General features: G+C 42.3%; 1 protein-coding gene across 11 annotated transcripts in view; it reads left to right on the top strand.

Annotated features, from left to right (window-relative positions):
- The first annotated feature begins 1,528 nt into the window (after positions 1 to 1,528).
- The window catches only part of GAB1 (GRB2 associated binding protein 1), a 98,512-nt gene continuing 74,851 nt past the window's right edge, over positions 1,529 to 25,189 (top strand). Inside the window, exon 1 of one of the 11 annotated variants that reach the window (XM_080590987.1) lies at positions 1,529 to 2,188. In XM_080590987.1, coding sequence (XP_080447113.1) covers positions 2,117 to 2,188 — 72 coding nt within the window. In that variant the 5' untranslated portion in view covers positions 1,529 to 2,116. Of the gene's footprint in view, positions 2,189 to 2,226; positions 2,981 to 3,046; positions 8,806 to 25,189 lie in introns of those variants that run through there. The other 10 variants (XM_080590981.1, XM_080590991.1, XM_080590989.1 and 7 more) reach the window with 10 other exon arrangements.

Genomic DNA, 25,189 nt, shown 5'->3' with positions numbered 1-25,189 from the left:
AATGAATGATTGGATCATACTTTAACATGCTAATGACAATGGTATTTTTAGTATGTTACACCCATTCTACGTGATCGTGCTCTGATAATACTAAATAATACTAAATTGTCTCCAGGTTTCTAAAGAAAACTGGACAATTTCCTGGTCTTATCTGACATTTGGAAGTAAACTCAAATTTCAAGATTCTCAAAAAACTGCATTAGCGACTTAAGTGAGGTATAGTGAAACCTGGCTTGAAATCTAAACCTAACACTACAATTTCAAGTTATGCTACCAACTGCATGCATCAGATCACTTTCCTTATTATTCCTGTCAATAGCCCAATGAGGCAGTTGCAAGGATGTTGTGTAGAAATGTCAGTGAGGATGTTTTGTATGCTAGGATGTGTGCACTTCTTAACATTGACAAAACACATAATTAACCTATTTTCTCTTTTTAAATGTTTTTGGCAAAAAAAAAAAAATTGCTCGTTGATGACCTTTCTTTTACCACTGAATAGCATTTCACCTGTCATAACACTTCAAGAATTAATGAAAATAATTATGTGTGAAGATTTACAGTGAATTGATGTACTGGTTTTAAAGGCTTCAGGCTTTCACCTTTAATTTTCCTGTTATTTCTGCAAATGACCCCATTAAAACGATACAGACGCTGTTTTGCAACTCTTTAATGCGAAATACCTTGATGGATCACAGCAAGTGGAACAACACGCTTCCTTCAACAAAGGCACACTAGGGGGACTAGCTCTCTGTGGTGGAAGAGCACTGTGGCTAGCAAACAACAGAGCAGTCCCATCCCAGAAGGCTGCAATTAAATAATCTGTAAAATAATAAAGTAATAATCATAATAAAAGACTTTTTATTAGGAGATACTTGTCGGTGGAGTGCAAAAGACGGAGAGCACTATCAGCAGAGACTCGCTCTGGAAAGGAGCGGCTCTGCCGTTTGCCTTTTCTGCCCTCACAGACCACCTTTGTACGTGGGGATTTTTTTATGTAATTATTATTTTTTTCCGCCAAGGCAGTTTGAAACTTGCTACGAGGAGTTTACTCCTGCTGAAGTGCTTTTGATACACTTTTCGTAGGTTTTCTTTTTTTTTACTGAGGTGTTTTTTATGCCATTTTATAGGGTTTTTGTTTTTTTCCTCATCTCAAACGAACGATTTAGCGGTGCGTTTCAAAGAATTAACCAACACTTCGGCGGCAGCTTTAACATTTCTTATCCAAACTGCCGCTCGCCTCAGCGACCCGGCCGTCGCAGCCGGGACCCCCTCACCGACCCGCCGCTCCCCACGCCCCAAACCGGTCCTAAAAGCGGGCCGGCTGGGCTGGGGGCGGCGAGGCTGTGTTTGCTGGTGTATTAGTGTGTTGGTTTATTGATTTCTCCCCTCTCTTTTCTCCCCTCAGCGAAGGGCCCGCGCCCCACTAACGGCCGCTCCCGGCGGCGCCTACAGCTCCCAGGATCCCTCAGGGAGCAGCCGGTCCCGCCTCTCCCCTGCCGGCCCTTGTTGTTGGGAATGGCGGGGGGGGGGGTGCCGTGCCCGGCCCCCTAATGGCCGGCAGGGGGAGGACCCGGCCCCGCCGTGCGCTCGGGCCGCTCCCCTCGGAGGAGGAGGAGGAGGAAGGGGAAGGGGCGAGCCCGCGGAGCCGCTGAGGGAGGGGAGTGGAAGGAGAGGGGGAGCCCCCGGCGGGAGGGTCTCGGGGGCGGTGCCGCCAAGGCGGGGCGGCGGCTGGATCCTGCCCCGGGACGGCGGAGCCGAAGTTGTGGCGGGGCGGCGGCCGTCCCTGTCTGCCTGCCGCTGTTGGTGCGAGGAGGAGGAGGAGGAAGGGGGGAGCCTCCCGCCTCAGCCCCGCTGCCCCTCCGCTTGTTGTGCGTGAGAGACAGACACACACACGCCGCTCCCCGTCCCTCCCTCCCCCCTTCCCTCCCTCCCCTTCCCTCGCCCCGCACAGCCCCAGGAGGCCGGAGCGGGCGCGGCGCTGCCGCCGCGTCTCGGGGCTCCCTCGGCCCGGCTCGGCCCGGCCCGGCTGCCGCCGGAGGAGGAGGAGGACGAGGAGGAGGAAGAGGAGGAGGAGGAGGACGAGGAGCGCCCCGACGGGCGGGCGGGCGGCCCAGCCATGAGCGGCGGGGAGGTGGTCTGCTCGGGCTGGCTCCGAAAGTCCCCACCGGAGAAGAAGTTGAAGCGCTACGTGAGTGCCCTCGCTTTCCCTTCTCTTCTTTTCCCTTCCCTTCTTTCCCTTCCCTTTTCTCCCCTTCCCCGTCCCCCGCGGGTCCCCCCTCGCCCTGCCCGGCCTCCGCCGCCCCGTCCCTCCCGGCTGGGCCCGGCGGCCAAGCCGCCCTTCGCCCGATCCCCCAGCCCGCCGGGCTCCCCCCGTCCCTCTCCCTTCCCTCCCTTTCCCTTTCTTCTTCTTTCTCAACTCCCTTCTGCTTGTCCCCTCGAAACGCCGAGCGGTCAGATATTCCCTGCCGCGGCTTTATCGCCTTTCCCAGCAGAGTGGGGAGAGGGGCGGAGTTTTTCCGCTTTCCCCGGGGATCCGGGCTCGGGATATATCGGGGTTTTGCGTGTAAACGCTGCTGCTGCTGCCCCGGCTCGGCCCCGGGGGGCGGCCGGCCCCAAGGGGCCCCCCCAGGCGGGGATGCCCCGGGAGCGCTCCCCGCAGGGCCGGGGGAGCCTTTGCCCTTGGGACCGGAGCCCTGCAGGTCGGGTGGAGGAGGGAGCTGCAAGAAAAGTGCCTTTTCCTCGTGTTAACAGCTGCCCGCTGGTGCTCAGAAGGAAATATTTTAGCGGAGCTGCCACTGCGTTCGCAGGAAAATGGAGCGTGTTTGCTGAGAGGGCAGATTTCGTGACAGGGCAGCAGCGAGGCTGCTGGTGCTCCTCGGAGCTGGCGGAGACGCTGCTGTCAAGTCACGTAGGAGGCACGGGTGATGCCAGAAGTCATCTCTGCTCAGCCCTTTCCCATTGGCACCGAAGCCGCCTCATGGTATCTGTGTAATTGGTACAAAATGTTGGGGCTTTTTTTTTTTTTCTCTTTCTGTCTTTGTTTAGCTTGTTGGGTGGTATTTAAATAGAAACGGCCTTCACAGCTCGATGTCATTCTGAGGCAGCTAAACCTTTACTTGAGAATTCAATCTTAACGTAAGCGTGCTATTTTCCGTCAGTTAGCGATTAACGACTGCTTCTCGGGAAGGAACTGTTGCTGTTGTGGGCAACTTTTTAAATGGCAGGGAATTGATGAAATTGGCTCTTAAAATCAAGTATATTAAAAAAAAAAAAGAATAGTCCGTTCACCGGTTCCCAGTGACAAAAATCCTGTTCACGCCAAGGGCACAGGATCAGACTTGCAGAGAATGACCTGATGGGTCACGGGAGGGCTGTGTTTCCCCGGTGAATTGGACGCGGGCTGTATTTTTGGCTGAGCCTCTGTGTGTATGCGTAGGTTCACAGGATGCCACTTCACCAGTGTGCGAGAATTGGGAAAACTATTAATGTTTTTAAAGTTCGAATTAATTTCCCACTCAAGCCCTAAATCGTGTACAGTTACACTGTTAATGGAAGAAAGTGTGAGAGTTGGCTGCCCTAAATTAATAGCATAAATCAGTCCCTAATATGTTAGCTTTTTTCCGTGTAACTTTCTGTTCAGTGTATTTCTAGCTCTGCTTCTGTATCAGAATAGCATCAGAACCTTTGAAGGTAAAAGTGGCTGTAGCGTTGGTCAGGTGGATCCTTGTCCTAACAGAGCAGTTCCTTTATTTTCACTTAAAACAGGGATCTGCTTTTTGAGGAGGCAGACTATCAGTGATAGTATGGTCGGCCTGTGTTGGCAGGGCTTCGTTTAACATCTGTGTGCACCCAAGGCCATAAGGTCATAAGTTTAAATCCTGCACGCTGTTGCAGACGACTTTCTGCTTGTACTCTCATGTGTAAGAGAAAAGAGAGATTGTGTTTAAAGGAGGACTTGAAGTAAAATTCCTCTTTCTCCTCTGTGGTGCCTGATCAGTTGTAGGCTAAAGGGTCACGCTCGTTTTTAAAGGCATAAAAATGACCTTGACGTCGTGATCGCAATCTTTAAGCAAAGAAAAAGTTGACAAATAAATTGGAACTGAGTGCGCTGATTGAAGCATTGGCTTCTGCTCTCTGTAATTCTAAACTTATGCTAGGGCACAGAAAAGCTATATTTTTAAAGCCATATTTTATCCTGGTGATATTTCAAGAGACTGCACCAGGAGAAAAGATGGGAAAGTGATTTCAATAGGAAACTGCTTTTCTGCAACGCATACTTTTCACATATATATATGGAAAATTGTAACTTCACGCCCTATTAGATTTTGCATGCGAGTGTTGGGGCAAATCCAGGTTACCATCTGGGAAGGGAGATAAAAAGTCTGAAATTGCAGTTAAATGTGGTTTCAGTTCTTAGGAAGGGTGAAAAGGAGCACTTTGAAGCTAGTGCATAGACATGTGTTTCACAGCGACTTCAATTTTTAGTTTGAAACAGTTGGACACAGTATTAAAGCTAGCTTACAATCATTTGGAGGCTAAAAAAAGAAAGTAAACTGTCCTACAGGTGGAAAAAACAGATTGACTTGGATATGTGCCTTAATGCCATGTATATTTTCTCCCCCTCAGAGCAGTTATATTTTGATGTCATGTTCATGTGTTTCAGGTGTGGAAGTAACTTTCCAATAACCATTTGCACCTGTTGTTCGTTCCCTGGAGCTGGTGTTCAGAACAGTTTCTTTGCTGGAATAGGCTGGTGGTTTTCAGCAGCAGATTTTGGGGGAGAACACTGTTGCTCCAAGATCAGGATGTGGATTTAGGAGACAAGCAGGGAAAGGGAATTGGGGCTAAATCCTGCACAGGTCTCTACAGCCTGTGCAATGCTTTCACGAGTAGCATGAATGGACTTGTCTCTGCATAGGGATGCAGGACCGCTATATTTCATGGCTTCTGTTACCTTCTGCATTGTTTCCTTTTCCAACTTCTTCTGTTGCCTTCAATTTTGGGAACTTCTATGCCCTTGTTCTAACCCGCTGTCACCAACTTGCACTTTTACTGCTCTTGTTCCCTTATTTTTAAACACGTAATTGGAAATCAACTTTATCCCAATTTGTACTTCAAAAATCACTTGCAAACCCTGGCTTCGTAGTTCTCTGCTACATTGCACATGCCAGTTAAAATAGCTCATTCTTTGTGGTAGCAGTATAGAGAATTTTCTACTGTCATTGTGTTAAGAAGCAACCAGATATTTAAACACAGCTGTCCTTGGTAAAGCAAGGAAGGAAAAAATGAAGTGAATGGGAGTAATCCTTCGCAATTCTCTCCTAGGACAGCTATGCTTTCATTTGGGTGGTGTCTGGGGCTCAGTAGGACAACCGAATATGCTTATAACCAGGATCTTAGCGTTGATGCTTGGTTGTAGCATCTACTGAGGTAAAGAGCAGCTAGGTGTCTTTGTGATTTTTTAACTCTAAGTGTGGCGTAGCTGAAGCTAAGCATTTTTTTTTCCATACCTGTACTTAAGACAGTATAGGTATGGAAGTAATAACAGTGGAATATTTTACTGTGGTTTTGCTTGGCGTTTACTCTTTGGCACTAATCACATAGGTACCTTTTTGCTCTTGAGTAATGCTTAAGTGTGCTAAGATATGTAATGGTGTTAAGAAATGTTTTATTCAGCAGAACAGTTGTAATCTGGTAGAAGCTGAAGTGCATGACAAAAGCCCATTTTCTGGAAGGCACCTGTTTGTGTTAAAACCTTCTGTGATCTTGCATCAGCATAGTGAGCAAATCTAAGAAGCCAGTTGATTTACATGCATGAACACACACACAGAAAACACAACAAGATGAGCTTGTTTGACATCGAGTGCTGTCCCTGTAACGCTGGGTGGTCAAGTTAACTCACGGTAGGTGAGTGTAATCAGGTAATGTTCTGTGACACCTTAGTATTCTGAACTCAATTGTACTTGTGCCTCCTGCAGAAGTTGGTGAAGGTCTTGCAGGAACCAGTGCAGAAGTGTTAGTGCAGAAGCCTTATGTTCTGGACAGAAGTCGGTCCTTTCTCTTCTTCGGCGCGCAGTGTAGGAACCAGTATCTTGACTTGTGATATTTATAAACATAAGTTAGTGAACCCTAAACCACGAATTCGAAAGCACAAGTAAACATAATGCTTGCTTTGCTGATAGAAGGAAGCTGCATTGTTTTGTTTGCCGACTGAAGGTGCTAAAATGGATTCGGTTATAACTTTGGGGGTATACCTACCTTGCAAGCTCGATCTTTGGGCATAAATCTCACTTCTGCAGCATGGAACTCAATCTGCAAGTATTTATCCCGTACAGATGTGCGAAGAAAGATGATTTTCTTCAACTAGCTAGTCTGATTTTTTATGTAATATACCATACTGATATACACTGTGAATTTAAATGTTTCATATCGTGGATGGTCAGACAGCTAGTACCTGAACTGTTTGAGCACTTGTTTTCCTGGGGAAAACATGTAGGAAAGTCAGACTGAAGTTACAGAAATTGTGCTGTTCCTCTTGAAGTGCGGGTGAACTGCTGGACATGGCAAAAAAGCCATATATTCCTAAAGATGTTTCTTGTTGAGAACAGTTTTTCTTAATGCTGTTAGATTGTAACATTTATTTTGAGACCAGAACATCTGAGAGAAGATGAAATACTCAAATTCTGACTTCGTGTTATTGAAGATCATTCTCAGTTGGATCTATAGCAGGCTGTGGATACCCTTTCATCATGGTTCTCTCTTTTGGTAGATGTGTTAATAAGATTTGGTGCAGCTAATCGCAAAGGATTACAATTCAATGAAGACTAACAGGGAGCAGGGGGAGGAAGTGGAAAAGCAAATTAATGTCTCCAGCTTTTTGTGATGCTGCAGAACATCTGCTATTCCACGTAAGCACAAAATCTTGCGGTGCTGAACATTGAGTTTAAGCAACGTATATATTAAAGTCAAAGGAAATCATGAAATACCATAAATTTAACTTCCAGTTTTATGCAGATGACCTTGTTTTGCCTGTCTTTCAGTCGACTGTAAGCCAAAATGCTAGAGAAAGCAGCTATCTTAAATAAATGTGAATTGGATATCTTGAGAAAAAGAATGTTTTTACTGGACAGTTTAGTTTTAAAAAGTCTAGGCCGTGACTGTCAAAATGAGCGTATATTTTGGAGGCCTCTGGAGTGCTTTATTACTCCCCAGTGTGTGCATAGCAGTGGTGTTATTTTTGGTTGATGAGGACACCTTTCAAATGGGATATAATCCTTCCATTTTCCTTCTGTTTTGGTATCGAACAGTCTGCTATTTAGAAAGGGGAGAGTGCTAGTCAGAAAACTGTTTCCAGTGTCCTTTTTTTCTCTGAAAATTATAAAATCTTGGAATGATGGCTTAGAAATTCTGGGGTGTGTGTGTTTTTTTTTTTTTTTTTTAACTTTGCCAGCCTTTTTTTGACATGGCTTTTGGATCATACAGCTAGAATCAAATGTAATCTCATGTAAACATTTAAAACATTTATTTCTCGTTAAATTTGGCTCTTGGCTTTGACGGAAGTCTCACTTAAAAAGTGAAAGGAGCATCAGTGATTCAAGATGTAGCAGTCTTAATTAAGACTAAATTCATGTATTGTAGATAGCTTTCGTTTGGGTATTTCACATGTCTTTAGTTTTGCTATCCTTCTTTTCTAGTCTAAAAGTAGACTTAACCAAACTATATTAGGTAAATTGTTTTATTAGATCAAGAAGGGGAGTACAACTGATGGGATGCAAGTTTTGTTTTTACACAGAGCAAATCAAATAAAGATACTATTTTATATTACCTTATAGTTTCATCCCAAAATCTATTTTTACCTTGTTTTCATCCAGACTTCTTCTGTAGTGTTGCATTGACAATGTCTTGGGACTTTTCTTAAACTGACCTTAAAATTTTCCATGCTTCAATGACTAAACATTTTATTGCCAATAGAAGCAATTTAATCTGTTGCAATTTAATTGCAGTATTTCATTAGGAGGGACAGACCTTGTGTCATGCAAATTACTTGAGCAAGGCAGGCAGAAAGATCAGACAGAAAGGGATAATCTTGTCAAGGCAGGTATGTTGTGTACAGGTGAACATGGTTAGTCCAATATAATTTGCTGCTGTTCTAGGGGCTCTAATGTGAATTAAGAGTCTTATATGTACAAACAAGTATTTCTAAGGCAGTACTACATTTCTCTTTTTGTGGGGACGGGGGAAGAACAAATTCTGCTATCTCCAGATCAAAAGGAAAGTGCTGTTTATTCGTAATTCCTGCTTTACCAATTCTTGAATAGGCTATTGCAGTTCTTTTTTATGGATTTCTGGCTTGTTTACTTTAGAAAGTGTTTGTAGTTGTACAAATAGTATTAGCTTCATGCTGGTTGTATTTTTTCAAAACTGGCTTCTAATAAAATTACGTAGTCTGTTTTTTGTGCTTGTGTTTGGTCTTGCTTCCAGCTGTTAACAAAAGTTTTGTTTCTCATGATTAACATCTGAAGCTTTTTGGAACATTCTGCATGCTTTCAGTTGTAGAAAATAATCTCACTTTATAGTGTTTGCCTTCTTAGTGGTATACATGAGGGAAGTGTTCGTAAGGTAACTTTAACTGAGATGAAAGAGACTGAATTAACTGCTGAACTCTCTAACCATCTTTTTTTTTATTACTTTTTTTAACTGAAGCCTCGTAGAGGAAGGACTGTATTTATTTCTTTGCACCAAAATTACAACTTGAGGATCAAAATACCTGAGGCTACGGTGATGTATTTTCCTTCCTTTTTGCAGGTAAATGGCAGCAATTTTGGATAAATGACAACATGATAGTTGTCTGTCTTGGAGCTGTTGGTATTACAACATATAATTAAAAGTCAGGCATTTGTGTCCGTATGGCTTGTGTATTATTAAATATAATATCTGTTCATAATAATACAAGTAATTCTGTGTAAAAACATACCTTTAAGAAGTGCCACCTCTAGGAGAATGTGCCAAGATAGTATACTAGTCTGTCACTTCTGGACAAAGCTGAGTTTAGGCCCCATGTCAAAAATTGAATTAAGCGAGAAGGTTTTGCTGTTCGTAGTTTGTACAGCAATTTATTGGCAGAATGACTTTCTTTAAAAAAAAAAAAAAAAAGGTTCATTTTTCAGGAGCTACCTTCTTTGAGAATTTTGGGCAAGCCTCAAGCTTTGACTTCTCTGCTTTCTCTAGAACAGGTAACTTTGGTCTTCTGCCAAACGCTGGTAAGCTTGGATTAGGGATTCTGGTGTTTGCAGATGGGGCCCTGTAGTTTTACCCCGTCTCTGCAGGTAGAGGTGGGTGGGAATGGCGGTAGGGTATGTGGATGACCTTGCCTAGCAGGAGGAAAGCAACCTTGTCTCTTTGCCTGTTTTCCACACTAGAGTTTCCCAGCAAGCTAGTTGGTCACATGTTGACTGTCCTGCTCTTTTATAAGTGAAAACAACAACAGATAAACCCTTCGTGGCAGTGGAGATAGTGGCTGTCACAAACTGAATCTGCTTCTCCACCCATTTTCCAGCACAGCCAGCCTTGGGGCAGGGTGATGGCAGATCTTCTGCCTGCCTTCCTTGAGGGTAAATCTGTCTCCACCCCAAAAGGAATGTGATGGGTTTCAGAGGTGCAGGCAAGCACGTTCCTCTCCTCTGGGGTTACAGCTACTTCCAGGCTCTTCAGTATTTTTGCCTCAGAAGAAAAGCAAAAAGAAAAACAACACAAAAATAGACAGACTTCAGTTTATTTTTCTGTGTTGTCTGGGGCTTGGGATTCAAAAGCAAAATAAACCTGTAGGTGTTTATTGCTGACAGTAGGAGTTCATGGGATTAGTCTTGGGGTATGGAATAAGAATACAGGAAGCTATTCAAACACAGTTAATACCCCTGCCTTCAAATAGACTTTTGATATGACCAACACAAAAGAATTACGTTGCACTTGGAAGAGTTACTATAAGTGTAGATATGTACATGGTATCAAATGAAAAACAGGTTTTGAATTTTAAGATTTAAAGTAGAATGATAGCAGTTTATAAAAAAAAATATCTGAAAATAGTGTCAGTTTGTCGTCATCTCTTTGTATGAAGAACTGCACTGAGTCACGTAATGTGCTAGACAAATGTTCCCATTCACACTTAATGCATGTTTCTTTTACTGTTTTCTGACGCTTGTGTTTCCATGTAGATTCTTAAACAGGATCAGATGTAGTAAAGAAGCTGGGCTTGATTTTTTGGGGGGGATGGTGCAAAAAGAGGATTGACACTTTTGAAGGATTGCTTGTTGGAACAGCTAGATTTAGAGCGTGCGAGCCGTAGTTAATCAAGTCGGAGGCCATATGCAGAATTTGACAAACAGTTACAATTAAAAAAAAGCATATAAATTCTTAGAAATGTAGTGAAATACTGACAGTAAGTCTGCACTTTCCCAGCAAGCACTAAGAAGAAAAAAATGTATTAGGCAAGATCGTTGGGATAATTTATCAGATGCTTGTAGTGGATATTGTACAGATCGGTATTGTGTGTTAGTCAAGAAACAGCTGAGAGAGGATATCGGAGTCACGTGCGGACTTAAGGAAATGAATAGGCAATTTGTCTTTGCATGGTTCAATAAAAAAAAAATGGAGGGGGGAGTAAGAATGAAGAAGGGAGGGTACTCAGTGCAGTTTGAGTCTGAAGAGGCTTGCCCTACCTGGAACGGGTTAGGCAGTGGAGCGCTCTGCCACACGGAAGTTTCAGAGGTAGGCTAGGGGTGGGATCCAGTCTGGCAATTCGGCTTTCCTAGAAAGTAGTGATCTGTATGAACTTGATTTGAGATTTAAGCCACAAACTAATAGAACTTTATCCCCTTTGATTATTTCACTTGTTACATAACTCCACGGGGTTTTTGGATTTTTTTTTTTTTGTGATGCTATGTTTCTTTCAGTTATATGCTATACTGAGTGATGTTCTCATGGTGGCATTAGTGAAAGTTTTTATTTACAAAATCCTTTTCTGTTGCTACGGGAGATAACTTTCTTTAAAGAAGGAAGTGCGAGGGTAAGTATGAAGAGCAACAGTATCTTCTGGTTCTTGCACGTGCAAATGTCTTCTCAGGTATGGTATGCAGTTATTACTGAAAGTTTGCATTGTGCTATGTTTTTTGCAGTCTAACGACTTGTTTCTTATCCAGTGAGAAATAACATCCTGAAAGCTCAAAGCTGAGGTTATGTCATGTTCTGAGTTGTGACCTAGAAGTTGTCTGTGTGCACAATTAAAGTTAAAATGCATCAACTTGTCAGCACTGTGAAAAGTAACTGAAGCTGCTGTTCGCTATTAAAGGTCCATCAGCAGACAGGACGCTTACACAGACTCCACAGTTGGTTCTTTCTAAGGTGGCACCTGTCTTCTCCTTTCTGGGGCTTTGGGAAGGGAAGAGAGATGTTTTGGGGTGTGGGTGGGAGGAGAGAGAGATAAAGTAAAGAGTAGCATTTAAATGAGTTATTAGTGTAAATTGGGAAACATAGCCTTGGTTTCATCCCAGAGTAATTTTGTCCCAGGACAAGTAACTACAGAGTTTTCTGCTGTGGTGTGTACTTCAATGCTAAGTTAATTGTCTTTTCCCACTCCTTTGCATTTTTCCTTGACCTGACATCTCTGTTTGTGAATCTCTACTGCTGTGGGGTCAAATAAAAAGAAAAAGACAGGAATTTGTCTGATTTATAAAGAGTGGCAGGGATGTCTTTACTGATTATATAAATGAGGCACCATCATCATTACCTAAACTTGCTAGTGTTTTTTTGGTGGTGTTTTCTTGTCATACAGCGATAGCCGACTGCAATTCAAATCTTCCAGTTCGCTGTTTGAGCCTTGGAATGGGCACATGTTTAAATTGCAGTAATAGTCCACATAATTACACGTTTTTGCTGGGCATGTACTGTTGGGAGTAGATCTAAAACTCTGTGGAGAGGAGGTGCGAAGTCATTAGCAACACTGGTGAGATGCCCGATAGCTTCCGAGGACTGCTGACAAGGCAGAAGTGTTCCCTTTGGGGGTGCTTCTGCTCTCTGCTTACGGGAAGAGGTTTTCCTGTCAGCCTCTGTTACCGGTGTCCAAGAAGGCTGAAGCATGTTCCTGCCTCCCTTAGGTGGCTGGAATATAAGCCTCCTTTCTGGCCACCTTTTTCCCATGTCCTGTTGTTTGACTCCCGGCAAGTTGTTTCGTCTGCCTTACGTTTCCTCCAGTCCAGTGCTCCCTTCTTCTGCACTTGTTGCTTCCCACCGCGGGCAGCGTGGTATGGGCTGAGAAGGTGGCAGAGGCCTTTCTGGTGACCTGCTTCGTGGTGGTTTCTGTTACTTCAGGATGCCCAGTGGCAGCAGAGCGAACCCGAGTGTCGCGGCTGCTGCTCACATTCATGATGTGGTTGGTGTGGAGGGGAGAAAATGTTCGCTTGAGAGTGGTTTGAATCCTTTGCTGCTGGTAGCTGTTGTTTAGAGGGAGGGCGGGATGGAGCGTTCCCCTCTGAAGTGGAACTGCTTAAAAGAACTAGGGAGCAGGGAAGACTGTGATCCGTCCTTTCCAGCTGGGCGACCAAGCTGGACAGATGTTTCTTACTCAGTGCTAAGGAGGAAAGTCCCTGGCCAGCAGCTCTAGGGTAAGGGTTGAAAGGTGAAGAAATCCTGCGGGGGGCCTCCTGCTGCGATGATCGCTTCAGCCCTGCACAAGCGAGAGAAGATCCAAAACTTGTCTCTCGTGTCCTTTCCTCCTCCCTCCCCTTATTGCAACTATTTTGTGTTTATTTTCCTACTTGTAAATTGCATAATTTAGTCCTTCCTGTCACTTCCTAATGTCTGAATCATAGGTAGCTCTTCCTGCCTGCAGTAAACAAACATTTTACTCCTGGCGCTTTTCCAGAAGTTGAAATTGTATTTATGGAGGTGGGGGGGGGGGTCCCCCTGGCAATGTGCTTGGGAAGCTAATTCACTTGTGTACAGATGGGAAAAACAAAGAAATCAGCTGGCTGCAGAAGGGTGAAGTAAGCAGCTTACCCAGTCTTCTAAACTGATGTAGCTGTTCAGCTGATCAGGACAAGCAGGTGAATGGTAGCAGATGATAACAGGGAATAAACAGTGGGTTACAAGCTTCTTAAGTTAGTAACGTTATCAGCTAGGGAGAACTGCATCAAGGCTTCCTGCTGCTGCTGCTATGTCTTCTATCCAGTCACAAACCTTGCGTGTAGGTACAGTGCTGAGATGCAGGGTGTCGTGTCATTTAACCAGTGACTTTTGAGCATGTCTGGTCTAACAGTAGGGCTTTGCTCACTTTTTTTTTTTTTTGGAGTATTTTAACGCAGGCCAAGAAGATAACACAGGGCACTTGGGGACACAAGGTCTGCCTCCATTAGCCTGCTGGACCTCTTAGGTCAAATAGGTAAAAGCTGCAAAACAGATGTCAACCTTGCTTTTCCTGTTATTCCTATTATTTTTAAGCTGTGAAAAGCCTTCATTTGATTTTAATTTTTAGATTGGCTGTGAGTCCACAACGAAGCACGGAAGCTAAAACTAACCTGTGGGGGCCTCCCACCTCCTTCTCTCTTGCTCTCTCCCTCTCACTCCCTGTGTTGGTCTGTCTTGAATCTTTGTAGACCAGCCTCGTGGTATAGTGTGCTGAACAGTACAGCTCCCTACATTTCAACTACATGTGGAACTGTTAAATGGGTTTAAAATGGTAAACAGAGACAGCAGAGGAAAGATGCAGTTCTTGTTATGGCAACTTGGCATTTGAACTTTCCCATCAGTCTCTGCATCCTCACTTCCCTGATTGCTCCTGCTAAAATGAGAAGAAGGTGTGAATAAGTCAAACGTATTAAGGACAGACTAGATGAGGTAAGAACACTCTGAATGTTATACTGATGTCCTCATGGTTTTCTTGAAAAAGAGATTCTCTTGGTTTTGAATGTTACAACCTACCTTAATTTTTAAATGCTTTTCATATAGCATGGGAAGCAGATGACTTTAAAAATAAATACATAAATGTAAGATTGTGCCAATCAAAGCAACAGAATATTGCTCCAGCTAAGTTTTATACCAATTTCAGAAAAGATGGTTGAAGCAAAACCAAAAACCAACATCTACCCGCACCCCCTACCCAAAAAACCCCACTGCTGTCATATGCCATAGACATATCTCATGTTCCAGTTTCTCCTGGCTGAGATTATATACGCACAGGACTAGAAGGTTTTTCATGAGCCATTTGTTCTCTTCCAGTTAGCAAAAGAAAGGATGGATTTCCTCACAAAGAGAAATTTTGGAACTGTTAGTTCATCTTGGAAGTTGTGAATGAGTTAGATACTCTTTCTGTCATCATCTTCTATTTGCACCATTTCCCTACGTGTAATGAAAGAATCTAGATTTTTTTCACAATGATGGGAGGAGTTCCTGATTTCTGTGACGGCTTGAATTCAATTTTCTGTATTTGGAGCATAAAAATAATTTTGGGGATGCAGTTTGGGTAATGAATAATGGTTGGGAACTGAGAAGAATGGAAGTGTGATAGAAGACAGTATCCTGTTTATAACACTGCACTAGTATGATGGCAAGCTAGTTCTTGAAAAACACTAGGCCATGCGGGAACTGAATATGGAAGCAACCATATTTAAGGTGTTTTCATTACTATCCTTTTGCTACATGCCAAGTAAATGGCATGTTACATAACGTAGAAAATACTTGTGTGTCCTTTGTATACTGCATGGTGGAAGTTTTGCTGAATCAGAAGCAAAAATGCAAGGGTTGGGTCCTGTAATTAAAGTATTACAGGACCTGTCTACTATTGCCTTTTAATTTATGTTTGTAGTACGAAGTTTTTCTGGTTAGAATAAAGATAACACTGAGCAAAGAATAATGAATCCTGATTTTTCAATCTTTTGCATTACTTTAAGTTGTCTTGTAGTGTTCCATGGTAGTATTTTGTCAGTTCTAGTCAATAAATTATCGCATTGGTTTGTGAATCTTTTAATTTGAACTTGAAGCTTTAAAATTATAATCTTGCAATAAATTGCAGTGATCGTTACTGGCACTCATTTAAGAAGATGACAGTCTTGCCTTCTCAAAGGGTGTTGGGTGTTTTTCTTGAAGAAGGCATAAGTAATATTGAAGTCAAATCTGTTGGAGAGTTGTGTGATTTTTTTTTTTAGCAAATAGTTAAAGCAGTGCTTCTATGAGTTGCTTATGAAATTGCAGTAAGTCTCAATTTAGAATGCAAATATTTCTCTAGGTAATTGAACTATATAGCCTTTAGTTGCTATAAAACACCTTTATAGCATTAAGAAAGAAGTCATGCTAAGCTCTACACCAAAACTTTTAACTCTGAGAGCAGGCATAAGCCAAGAAAATGGCTGGGACTGTAGTGGAAACATACTTTCCCACGAAATAAAATCCAAGGATGTAGCCACCATAATTGTGCAATAAATTATCATAAATGTGATGTCATAGTCTCTGCAACCTACTGAAGGGGTAGTCTGATTTTGAAATCAACCAAGGAGTGAATAACAAGTCTCTGAATTGGCCCAGACAACAGCAGACATGTCTGCATCGTTTGGGGAAAGCAGTCATCTCCGTAGAGAATTAAACTATTTCAAAATAGAATTTGTTGACTTAATGTGTTAATCTTGGCTTTCCATGAAGAAGTGCAGCATCCCGCACATATTAATTATTTTGAACAGATCCCTAAACTACTACTGGCTACGTAGGTAAAAGACTGATTGAAAGAAGGTTCATTGAGGCCATTAGATGTAGTTCCTCTGAACTGCAATTACTGTCCAGTAGGATTTAAACAACTTGTTACTCTCGCATGGAGAAGGGTCCCAGATACAGAGGTGTGATTGCAGGGTTGTAGCTTTTGATTTACAGGGATAAATCCACAGGTTTGCCCAAGGGTGTATTTTGAGGATCAGGCAGAACCAACAACCATTAAGGTACGAATAGTACAATTTAGAAACTTTCTGTTAATTATCGTATGTGATAAGAAAAATACATTGCTTGAACCCCAGCTCTGTTAGGCATGCATTATCTTACTGTAAAACAACCAAGTGAATGAGTCCTTTGTTTGTCACAGTTTTGGATTAAAAATTAAGTATTGTTCATGATATTATTAGAACAAGTTGAACTTACATGAAGTGTAGTAAATACTTGTCTCATTGTCCAAATGAGTATATATTCTAAATATAACAAAGCACAGTATGCATTTTTAATCTTTTACTATAACTTCTTGGTGTGGTTATGTAATAACTAAAACAAACAACTTATAAACTAGTAATGTGCCAACAAAAGATCTCTTTGGTTTCTTAGCAGAAAAATCTTTACACCCATGCCCATGTCCTTCAGGCAGAAACCTGGGTAAATAAACAGGCCTTGCAGTATGCCCAGAAGGTTATCTGTAAGGGGGAGGCGGGAGCAAAACCGAGAGCCAAGAGCCTTCCCAGAAAACTATCTGCTGGTACATCCCATGTTTGGGAAACCTTGGCTTCCGCATGGTTCAGTCTTTGCTCATGACTGTTGCAGATGCATACAGGTGACCTTTTTCAAGCTAGTTTCTCGTGTCAGTGGTTTGTTTGTTCGTTCTTTTTATATACGTGTTTTTTCCTTCCATCTTTATTCACGTTAGAAGCAGTCAAAACCTGCTTGCCTGAGCTCTTACGTATAGCCTTGTTATGCTATAGCAAGCTATTCTGGTAACCTGATTAGTGTTTCCACTAACGGATAGTAGGTTTTGCTTCTTTTTTTGACTTTGGTCTCACTTTCCTTTGGGGACGTGCAACTTCTGTATTACTGTGTATCTCTTTGTCCCTGCTCTTTGTTGATATTGACCTGTCCATGGATGAGTATCCATGCTCATTTTACTTAGGTTTTACATCAATGGCACTTTCTTCATTCTCTCTGTTCCTAAATCTTGCCTCTTCTCTGAATTGTTTTCTGTATGTTGCTATCATTAATGTTTCACTAACAAATGGAGTATATGTTCTATTTTCTTGTAAGCAGTCTCTGCAGTTCACGTTCTCCATTACTTTAAATTATACCCGTGTTTTCCTAACAATCAAGTCTCTTGCACACTAGAGTTGCCCATTCCAGGAATATGTAGATGACATGGCCTACACTTGTCATTGGATTAGGCATGTAGGCTTTTTCCAGACAATACAAACTATAGTTGCTGTCATTTTTTGTCAGCCCTGCTAATCATATCGTACATTTCTAAATGCAACAACTAATTTTGTCATAAATGCATGAAATCCACATGATGTGAAGGTGGTATCCAAAGCCTTTCGTAACTGCAGTGTATCCTTATAGAGACTTGTATCATTATTTTACCTGTCTGCTCCAGCAAATGGATTTATTTAACTCCATGCTAAGTTTAAGCATTTCACCCCGAAGTCCTCTCTGGATTATTAGAACTTGAGTTTTCTCATTCAGTTCTTACTTAAGGCTGACCTATGATGCATACAGATGAACTGCGGGTTATATTTATCACATACCTGTATGAAATACTCCTATCTAGAAGGGTAAGGTTCAGTTTTGGACAACAAGAACGCTTGTTACTCTGGGTGTGTTATTTAGCATGTTATTTGTCATGTTTAAAAATGACAATAAATGTATTATAACTTTTTCACAAATATGCTAAATGGCCGCAAATCCCTTGAAGAGCAACTGACTTAAGTAACCACTTCCCCATTTTTCTTCTGTCTCCCGTCTTTCTGAGATTGTACGCTACTGAGAGAAGGAGCTTGTGGACTATGCTGTGAGGAGAGTTTACACTGAAAATGGTCTTGTCTCTCTGCTTGGAAAGCATGTTGTAGGCTTTAAAAGAAATTATTCTTTTTTAGTAATAATATGGGTAGAGTGAGAAATCTTTGACTGTGTAGAGATCCATAAGGCTGAAACGGATTGAATTAGTGCATAGGAACAATTGACAGAATACCGAGTGGAGAGCATGGGAATTATCTGCGCTCTGTTAGGAGCGCTGCCAAGATAAGCTGCTGTCTTCTGTATCAGCTGCAAAGTTTCTTTGTGGTCATCCCTCAGTAAAGCCCCAAATAGTGCACGTGGTTTGAATTCCATTGAGATATGAAAGCAAACACAAATATGAAATCCGACTCCTGAAAGAATGAAACATTTTTTAATTATAAAGCCAAATTTTCTTTCACTTGATGATCTCACTGTTCTAAGGAGAAAAAAAAAAGTGAAGCCAGCAGAGTTCCCTCATCTGAGGGGGCTGAAAAGCTTCTTCTCAGTCTTCAAATACTTCCTTCAGTGTCCGCACTGCCTCTCCCGGGCTGAGCCTCTGTCAGGTACGCGTCTCCCGGCCTGTGGCTCACCAGGCCCAGATGGGCTGTGTGGGGCTGGGAGCTGCGCTTACAGCAGTGATCGGACTTCGGGGGCTACTTGCTGTTTTCACAGATCTTAAAAATGTTCTGGAAGTCAATTATTGGAAAACGGAACTGATAGCTCTGCCAAGAAGAGAATCTCTGTATCCCAAATACTGCACTATGTCCAAGCCCCTCGCTCTGGGAGAGGAAGCAGTTGTGGAGCTGTGCGTGTACCGAGGGAGGTCAAGGCACCAGAGGTGCCTGCTGCTAGCGTTAGAACTAACCAGCCTGTGCATTTCGGTTTTGCCATGACCAGTGGTAGATGCCTGGGGGGAAATAGATAGAGCTGTCTGCATGTAGACGTAAAAGTCACCTGGAAGTGATCCAGAAATATTGCTTACTCTTGCAGTTGTTCTCCTACACCTCTCCGTGCAGGAGATTCCTGGAACGGAGGGATGGAGATGATGACTTGTTATTTTCTGATCTTGCTAACCTGCAGTGTTCTTAATGGGAATAACTGGAAATGAAGAGGCTACTCAGGTGTAATGAGGTTTAACTAATGTAACCAATGTTTCAACTTGTTCTACTGCATGTTTGCTCTAAGGCTTGTTTACGTATTGTATAAGCCAAACTCGCCTGTCTCGTTAGGTGAGTGTGGTTAAAAGTCTGCAGAGCTAAGTGAAGTACTGTAATATCTTACATAGCATTAACAAAATATGCCCCTGTGGTATGACACATGGCATATGAAATCTATATGCTTTTGAGACACGCCTCATAATGGTGATAGGCTTTTTTTTTCAGATGGTGGGAAATCAAGCTTACTCAAAATGTATTGTAACTATCTTTAGCTAATCAAAGAAAAAAAAAAAAAATCAAAGGCAGAGGGGCAGGGATCAGAGGCCCAAAGGAAAGTAAATGGAAACTGAAAACTCTAACCACTGGTCCTTGGGCTTGTTATGAAATGAATTGGAAATGCTTGCATTGATGGACAGTTTGTATCCTGTGAGGTGATTTTTTTTTTCTCCCCCAGCTTCCCAAGTACAATGCCTTCTTGGGCTTTTGGTGAGCTTTTTGGGGTTCATCACACATCACAGGAGTATTTATGGTATTTTATATATTATCACTTCTGTGGTCAACTTCTTTCACTGAAAAGATCTAGTGTAAGAAGAATGTAGTAGTCACTCAGATAACACTTTCAATACCAAGTAAAACTGTACCAGTCCACATTTCTTCCTCTAGGACTAAACTTAATGAGTTAATACTAAGCTAAACTTAGTAAAGAATTTTTCAAGTAAGCCACTTATTCAGAGCTACTGTAACTTGATCAGTATTTTGCTAAATACTTTTTGCTAATATGAAGTAAGTCTGGTTTTGAACCAAGTTCTGTAGTTAATCTTTTTTGCCAGTTTTGCTCATGAGAGCTGCTTCAGCTGTAGGATCTGGTCTGTTGTAAAAGCCTTTTGTGCTTAGAATTGCTTTTTGTGGTCCCTTGTTAATGCTAGCATGTAACATCTGCATTTCTGTAAGAACCTGAAGAGTCTCCAACTTTCCAGGGTCCTATCAGAAGTGCTATCTAATGGAAATATTTCCTTATAACACATTGACATAAGGAACTTTCATAGAAAAGTTTATTTTGATAAAAATATTTCACTTCAATGTCACAGTAAAAGTATTTTAACAAGAAAACAGATAAATTCTTCATAAGTCTAAAAATAAAGCTATACTGAAGCAAAAAACTTTCACGTTATTTTTTCCCTTATACATTCCACACTCTCCCAAAAAGTTGGAATGAAATGCAGCTCCATAATCTCAGGGTTTCCTGGTTTTTCTCTTTTGATGGTCTTCCTAATATATGCGGCATGGTTTGCTTAGTACTGACTGTCTGAAGTTTTCTAGGGTAATGTAGATAGTAAGCATGTACTCATGTAAAGATGTGTTGTGGTTTGTATCTCAGTTCTTCAGTGTAGTTCTCTGACCTTAATCTGTGTTACTGGAAAGAGGTTTGTGCAAAATGCTGGCTCCTAAGGCCATACAGGTGATTTTCATCTAGAAACGGTGGCTACAAGGGAAGATGTTGCCTTGTGTGAAGCTTCCCAGTAGTTTTTTCACTATATCCATTTTCAGTCCGAGTGTTTTGAGTGTCAGGCAAGAAACTGCAGTCTCCAGACTGCACTGGCATTAGCGTGCTGAGTTGCGTAGTAATGAGGGTCTGGCTTTTCCCCTGAGATCCAGATGTGAAAGTGAAGCCAATGAGGGTTTTGAAGCACTGCAAAGATGCTAGACATAGCATTTCTTTATTGTGATGTGAAATTTCTTTATGGCTCAAAAATTTTTGCATGGTAGGGAAAGTTCCAGGTGGTAAATCAGTCTTGAAATTAAGGAGGTTGTAACTGGTAAACTTTTCTGCGGAATAGAACAGATGTGTTTATCCAGCAAATGGGAGGTAGTAGAAGAATGCCTTGCTGTTCTTACTGCCTTAAATTGAGAAGGAGAAAAGAATCCAATAGTGTGAGCTGAGTGCACCATGGGTGAGTGGATGGCTTTGTATATTTACATTTGACTTATTATAGTGTAGTCATTCTTCTTCGTCTTCTAAAATTAGCAGAGCACAGCATAATTATAATACTTTCATGCTTCAGGATAACCTTTGCATTTCATTAGTTCATTGGTTCTTATTTATGCTACGTCAGTTCAGGAAGAAAAATGCTAAACTGGAATAACTTGTTTTGAAAGTTCAGTACAAGTGTGTGCTTTCTTCATCTCTAATTTTGTATCTCCCACCTCTTCTCTGAATGAGAAAGTCTGTTTGCCTTGTCCTCTATAGTAAATTGGAGACTTCACTGTGAAGCAGCATCAAAGCAGTTTATTTGCCTTCAAATACATGTATGTATTTGATTAGAAGTTGAGTTGACACCCCTTAAATCCTCCTTTCTTCCTCCTCCCCCACGCAAATATTTTTAGGACAAGATTTACTGGTAAAAATAGTAACAGGTTTGAGGCATCTTGCTTTTTCTTAGCTCTGCTTTCCACTCTGCACTCAGGTTTGTGCATCTCAGTGAGGTACAGGGGTGTTTGGACCCTGCCAGCTGATGTAGGGTCAGCAACATGGTGCTGTGCTGCGAGTAGCTGCTGGCCAACAGGCAGCTTGTCTTCACGTACGCCAGTGCAGGTTTTCCCATAAGAGGTCGTGGCTTTCGGTGACTGTGTAGTACAGGGGTTTCTAACTATTTTGGGAGCTTTTCTGGAGGGACAAGTAGGCAATCTGGGGGCAGGTTCTTTTTCTCTCCCCTAGCCCTATCCAGTGTGGGACTGACGGCTGCTCCCTCCCTCCCTCCCCCTGTCCAGGGCCTCTGTGGGGCCACATCTTACCCTGGATATCATCACTTGAGCATTTGGCCCTACAGCCACTGTGTGTAGCAGCATGTGGCCAGCTGTCCAGGCCCACCCGGGTGTCCCTGCTTGGTGCTGGCATGATTTGCTTCCACGCCTTGCTGGGTCTCACCTGCAGCAGGCTTGTGCTTTGCTGCTTGGGAACCGCAGGCGTGAAAGATGCCCGTGTTCCTATGGGAAGGGAGGCTTTGGTGTTTATCTGCCTGGAACACCACTTGAAAGGTAGCCGGCAAGGAATGCGCACTCTTTAAAGATCACAGTCTTGTAGTATTTTATGGATACTTTGAAAGGCAAAAGAGTGTTTGACGGGGTTAGCGGGCAAATAAATGTATGTGGCCCTGGGGCTTTTCACCCTGTTGTGCTAACATACCTTTCAGACAAAACCAGAAGGATGAGCTAGTCATATTCTCTTCCTTCTGTGACTTGTTGCAGAGACTGGAGTGAAAAATGAAACATTTGCGCTTCAGACCACTCTCAAGTGCACGACGAGTACTTCATCTTAGCGTCTTTCCTTTCCGTTGATGTTAATGGAAGTAACCTTTTTCGCCACCCATTTTTCTTGTTCACAGTCTTTTATGTGACCTTGCAGTGAAGTCATAAAAGCTTGAATCTTTGCTATCGCAATCCTTGCCATAGCAACATGCGTCATAGCCGTATAATTATTTATTTAATGGGTTTAATTATGAAAACTGGAAAAGGCACTTATGAAAACTGGATCAGGTAGGAAAAAAAGTAGTACTTTTTTTTTTTAAAGGAAAAAGTACTTTCAAGGTAACTTGAGACACGAATAAGTTAAGTTCTGGAGCGTTTGTTTTAAACTTTCTTCCCTTGCCTACCTTTTCCTCCTTTTTCATTGTTTTTTTTGTCCGCTGTGCAAGAACTATGCAGCTGCTTCAGTGACTTTTTTCCCCGTTGCCGACCTATAAATACACTTCCTTTGTCATCTTGTTTCCTAAGAGCTTTGCTTCCAGATAGCTTTACTATTTAGAATTTTTCTTCATTGAATTTCATGTTCTCATGCAAGGAAAAGTAATTGGAAATCCTAAAAAACAAATGCTCTTTATTGCTCTTTAGATTTCAGATTGTCTGCAGCTTCCACTTCTCACGTTGTGAAGTCAGCTTTGCTACTGACAATCATTCTCACAATAATCTACAGGAACAAAATTTGAAGTTTTTAAGACCATATGGACACTTGCGTACTCACAGAGTAGAGACGTTTTTTATAACTCAGTGCTGTGCTTTGGAAGTTCTCTTCATTTGTTTATTCACAGCATATATACACCAAAAGTTATGCAATCAGCAGTGTCTTGCTGGAGTGCGCAGGTCATCGGTTCTGATTAACAGCTGAAAGCAATGGGTCCTTTTCCTTAATTCGTGAGGGAAGAATGAAATGCGACAGCTGTATTGATTCCTCTTCAGACTCACTGACATGTTGTGAATCTTTTGATTTAAATCAATAGACAGCTCTGATGCAGTAGCAGAAAAATACCTGATGTTCTGGCAGAGTTGCCCTTTCCTGTATCTCTGCCTTCAGGCTGGGCTGGAGTCATGAATGAGAGTGGGAGCCAGTGGAGTGGTAGCATCAGAGCAGGTCTTGGCAGCTTAAGATTTTATAGACATTCTTGCTACAACTACATTACAGGCTGGTTGCGAAATAAGACTTGGTGACAGAGCAGTGAATTGTTAATCCAGGATGGGGCTAGAATTTCAAATTTGTGAACTTTTTGGCATGGAGGTAAGGGTGGGGTTTTGGAAGGAATTTCATGAGTTGGTTTGTGATATAAAACGCGAAGACTTTAAACTGCATAACTCAAAAACTAACTTGGAAAAATTTTATTTCTCTTCTGTTGAAGTTATTACTTGACTCAGAAGCCTTCATTAGTGAATGTTCCTGCTCAGGCTCAATGCATGGAAGCAGAATTTTCTTTTTTTGTTGTGTGTTTGGGCAATGCTGAAATGTGAAACCTTTCCCGTTAGCACGTTGGCTGCCTTAATCACTTCTTTGGTACTTTCTTCCTCTCTATGTAGGAAGAGGGGACATCCACTCTCCTGTTATATGTAGAGAGCTTGATGGGACACGATAGTTTTTCCTTGGGAAATTCCATTTTGTATTCCCCAGATGTGATGCAAAGCTGTGTATGCGACCAGCAGATTGATAACTATGTTGGGAGAGAAGTCTTGAGCTAGTTTTTCCATCTCTTTCATTCCTGTTGTATTTTTGTCTGCCTGTGAAATTCTGTCTTTTGGAACTGCAATGCTTAGGAAAGAGTTGCTTAGTCTTGTGGCATCACTGTTCATTAGAGGAATCAGCACCACCCTTTTCGGTTAAAGAACGACAACAAAAAAAGTAGCTGTACAAGTAGACCATGGGTTGGTGAGCACTTGTTGCTGAAAATGCCATGTCAGTGGCATACTGCTTTATGTGCCTCTGCAAACCATCCTGGGACCACTGTGCTCGTCTCCTGGATTGCAATAGAGGAGATGCAGAAGTACAGTTACAGAGCTTTGTGAGATGGCAGTCTAGACTTAGCAGTGGTCCAATCAAGTTGACAATATTATCATAAAATCACAGAATGGTTTGGGTTGGAAGGGACCTTACAACCCACCCAGTTCCAACCCCCTGCCATGGGCAGGGACACCTCCCACCAGACCAGGTTGCCCAAAGCCCCATCCAGCCTGGCCTTGAACACCTGCGGGGATGGGGCATCCACAGCTTCTCTGGGCATAATTGTGCAAGTGCCTTCAAAGAAAAAGCAATATGAAATTAAAAGTGCTAATGCAACGGTGCACAGAAGTATGCACAGACTTGACATCTCTCTGTGTCTGTTTTGACTTAAACTAATAGTATTTCCCTTAGTCAAGCATCTGAAACGTGGAGGAAAAGTTGAAGTGGAAAGTCATCAATTAAAAGTGACAGGAGAACTCGTGTTTGAAGTCACTACACTGTCTTGTCAAATTAGATATGCAAGAACTATATAAAGTCTTCTGCAGCACTTTGTAGGTTTTGTCACAGTTGCTGAGGAACTGTTGACGTCTTGGTGGTGGCTGGCAAGCATCTTCAGATGCATCTCTGTTTGGTTGAACTTTGAGGGCTCAAAAAATTGTAGTTTGAGTCCAATGTAGTGTTTGCATTTGGAAAGGCAGATGGAGTGTACGTTCTTCCGAAGTTTCTCTTCCCTTTTCTGGAACAAAGTGGTCCTTCCATAAGTCTGCCACCATCTGGAGTTTGTGGTTGCTAGGGGTGCGTTTGTGTTTGTGAATTTTTGTCTGCAGCAGCAGCGTGGCTCGTCCACGGTGGAGCTCTTTGCTGTCTTACTGAGTGACACTTTAAGAAAAATGGTTTTGTACAACATGAATTGCTACATCTTTACAGACTGTCTACTTTCTCTGCTGCTGCTTATCTCTGCTGGGTGCCTTCTCTCCTGACTTGATGAATGTGT

Source organism: Anser brachyrhynchus (genome assembly GCF_964034855.1).
Source record: "Anser brachyrhynchus genome assembly, chromosome: 4".
In the NCBI taxonomy this organism is placed as follows: Eukaryota; Metazoa; Chordata; class Aves; order Anseriformes; family Anatidae; genus Anser; species Anser brachyrhynchus.
This window is presented reverse-complemented; position numbering and strand designations above follow the sequence as displayed.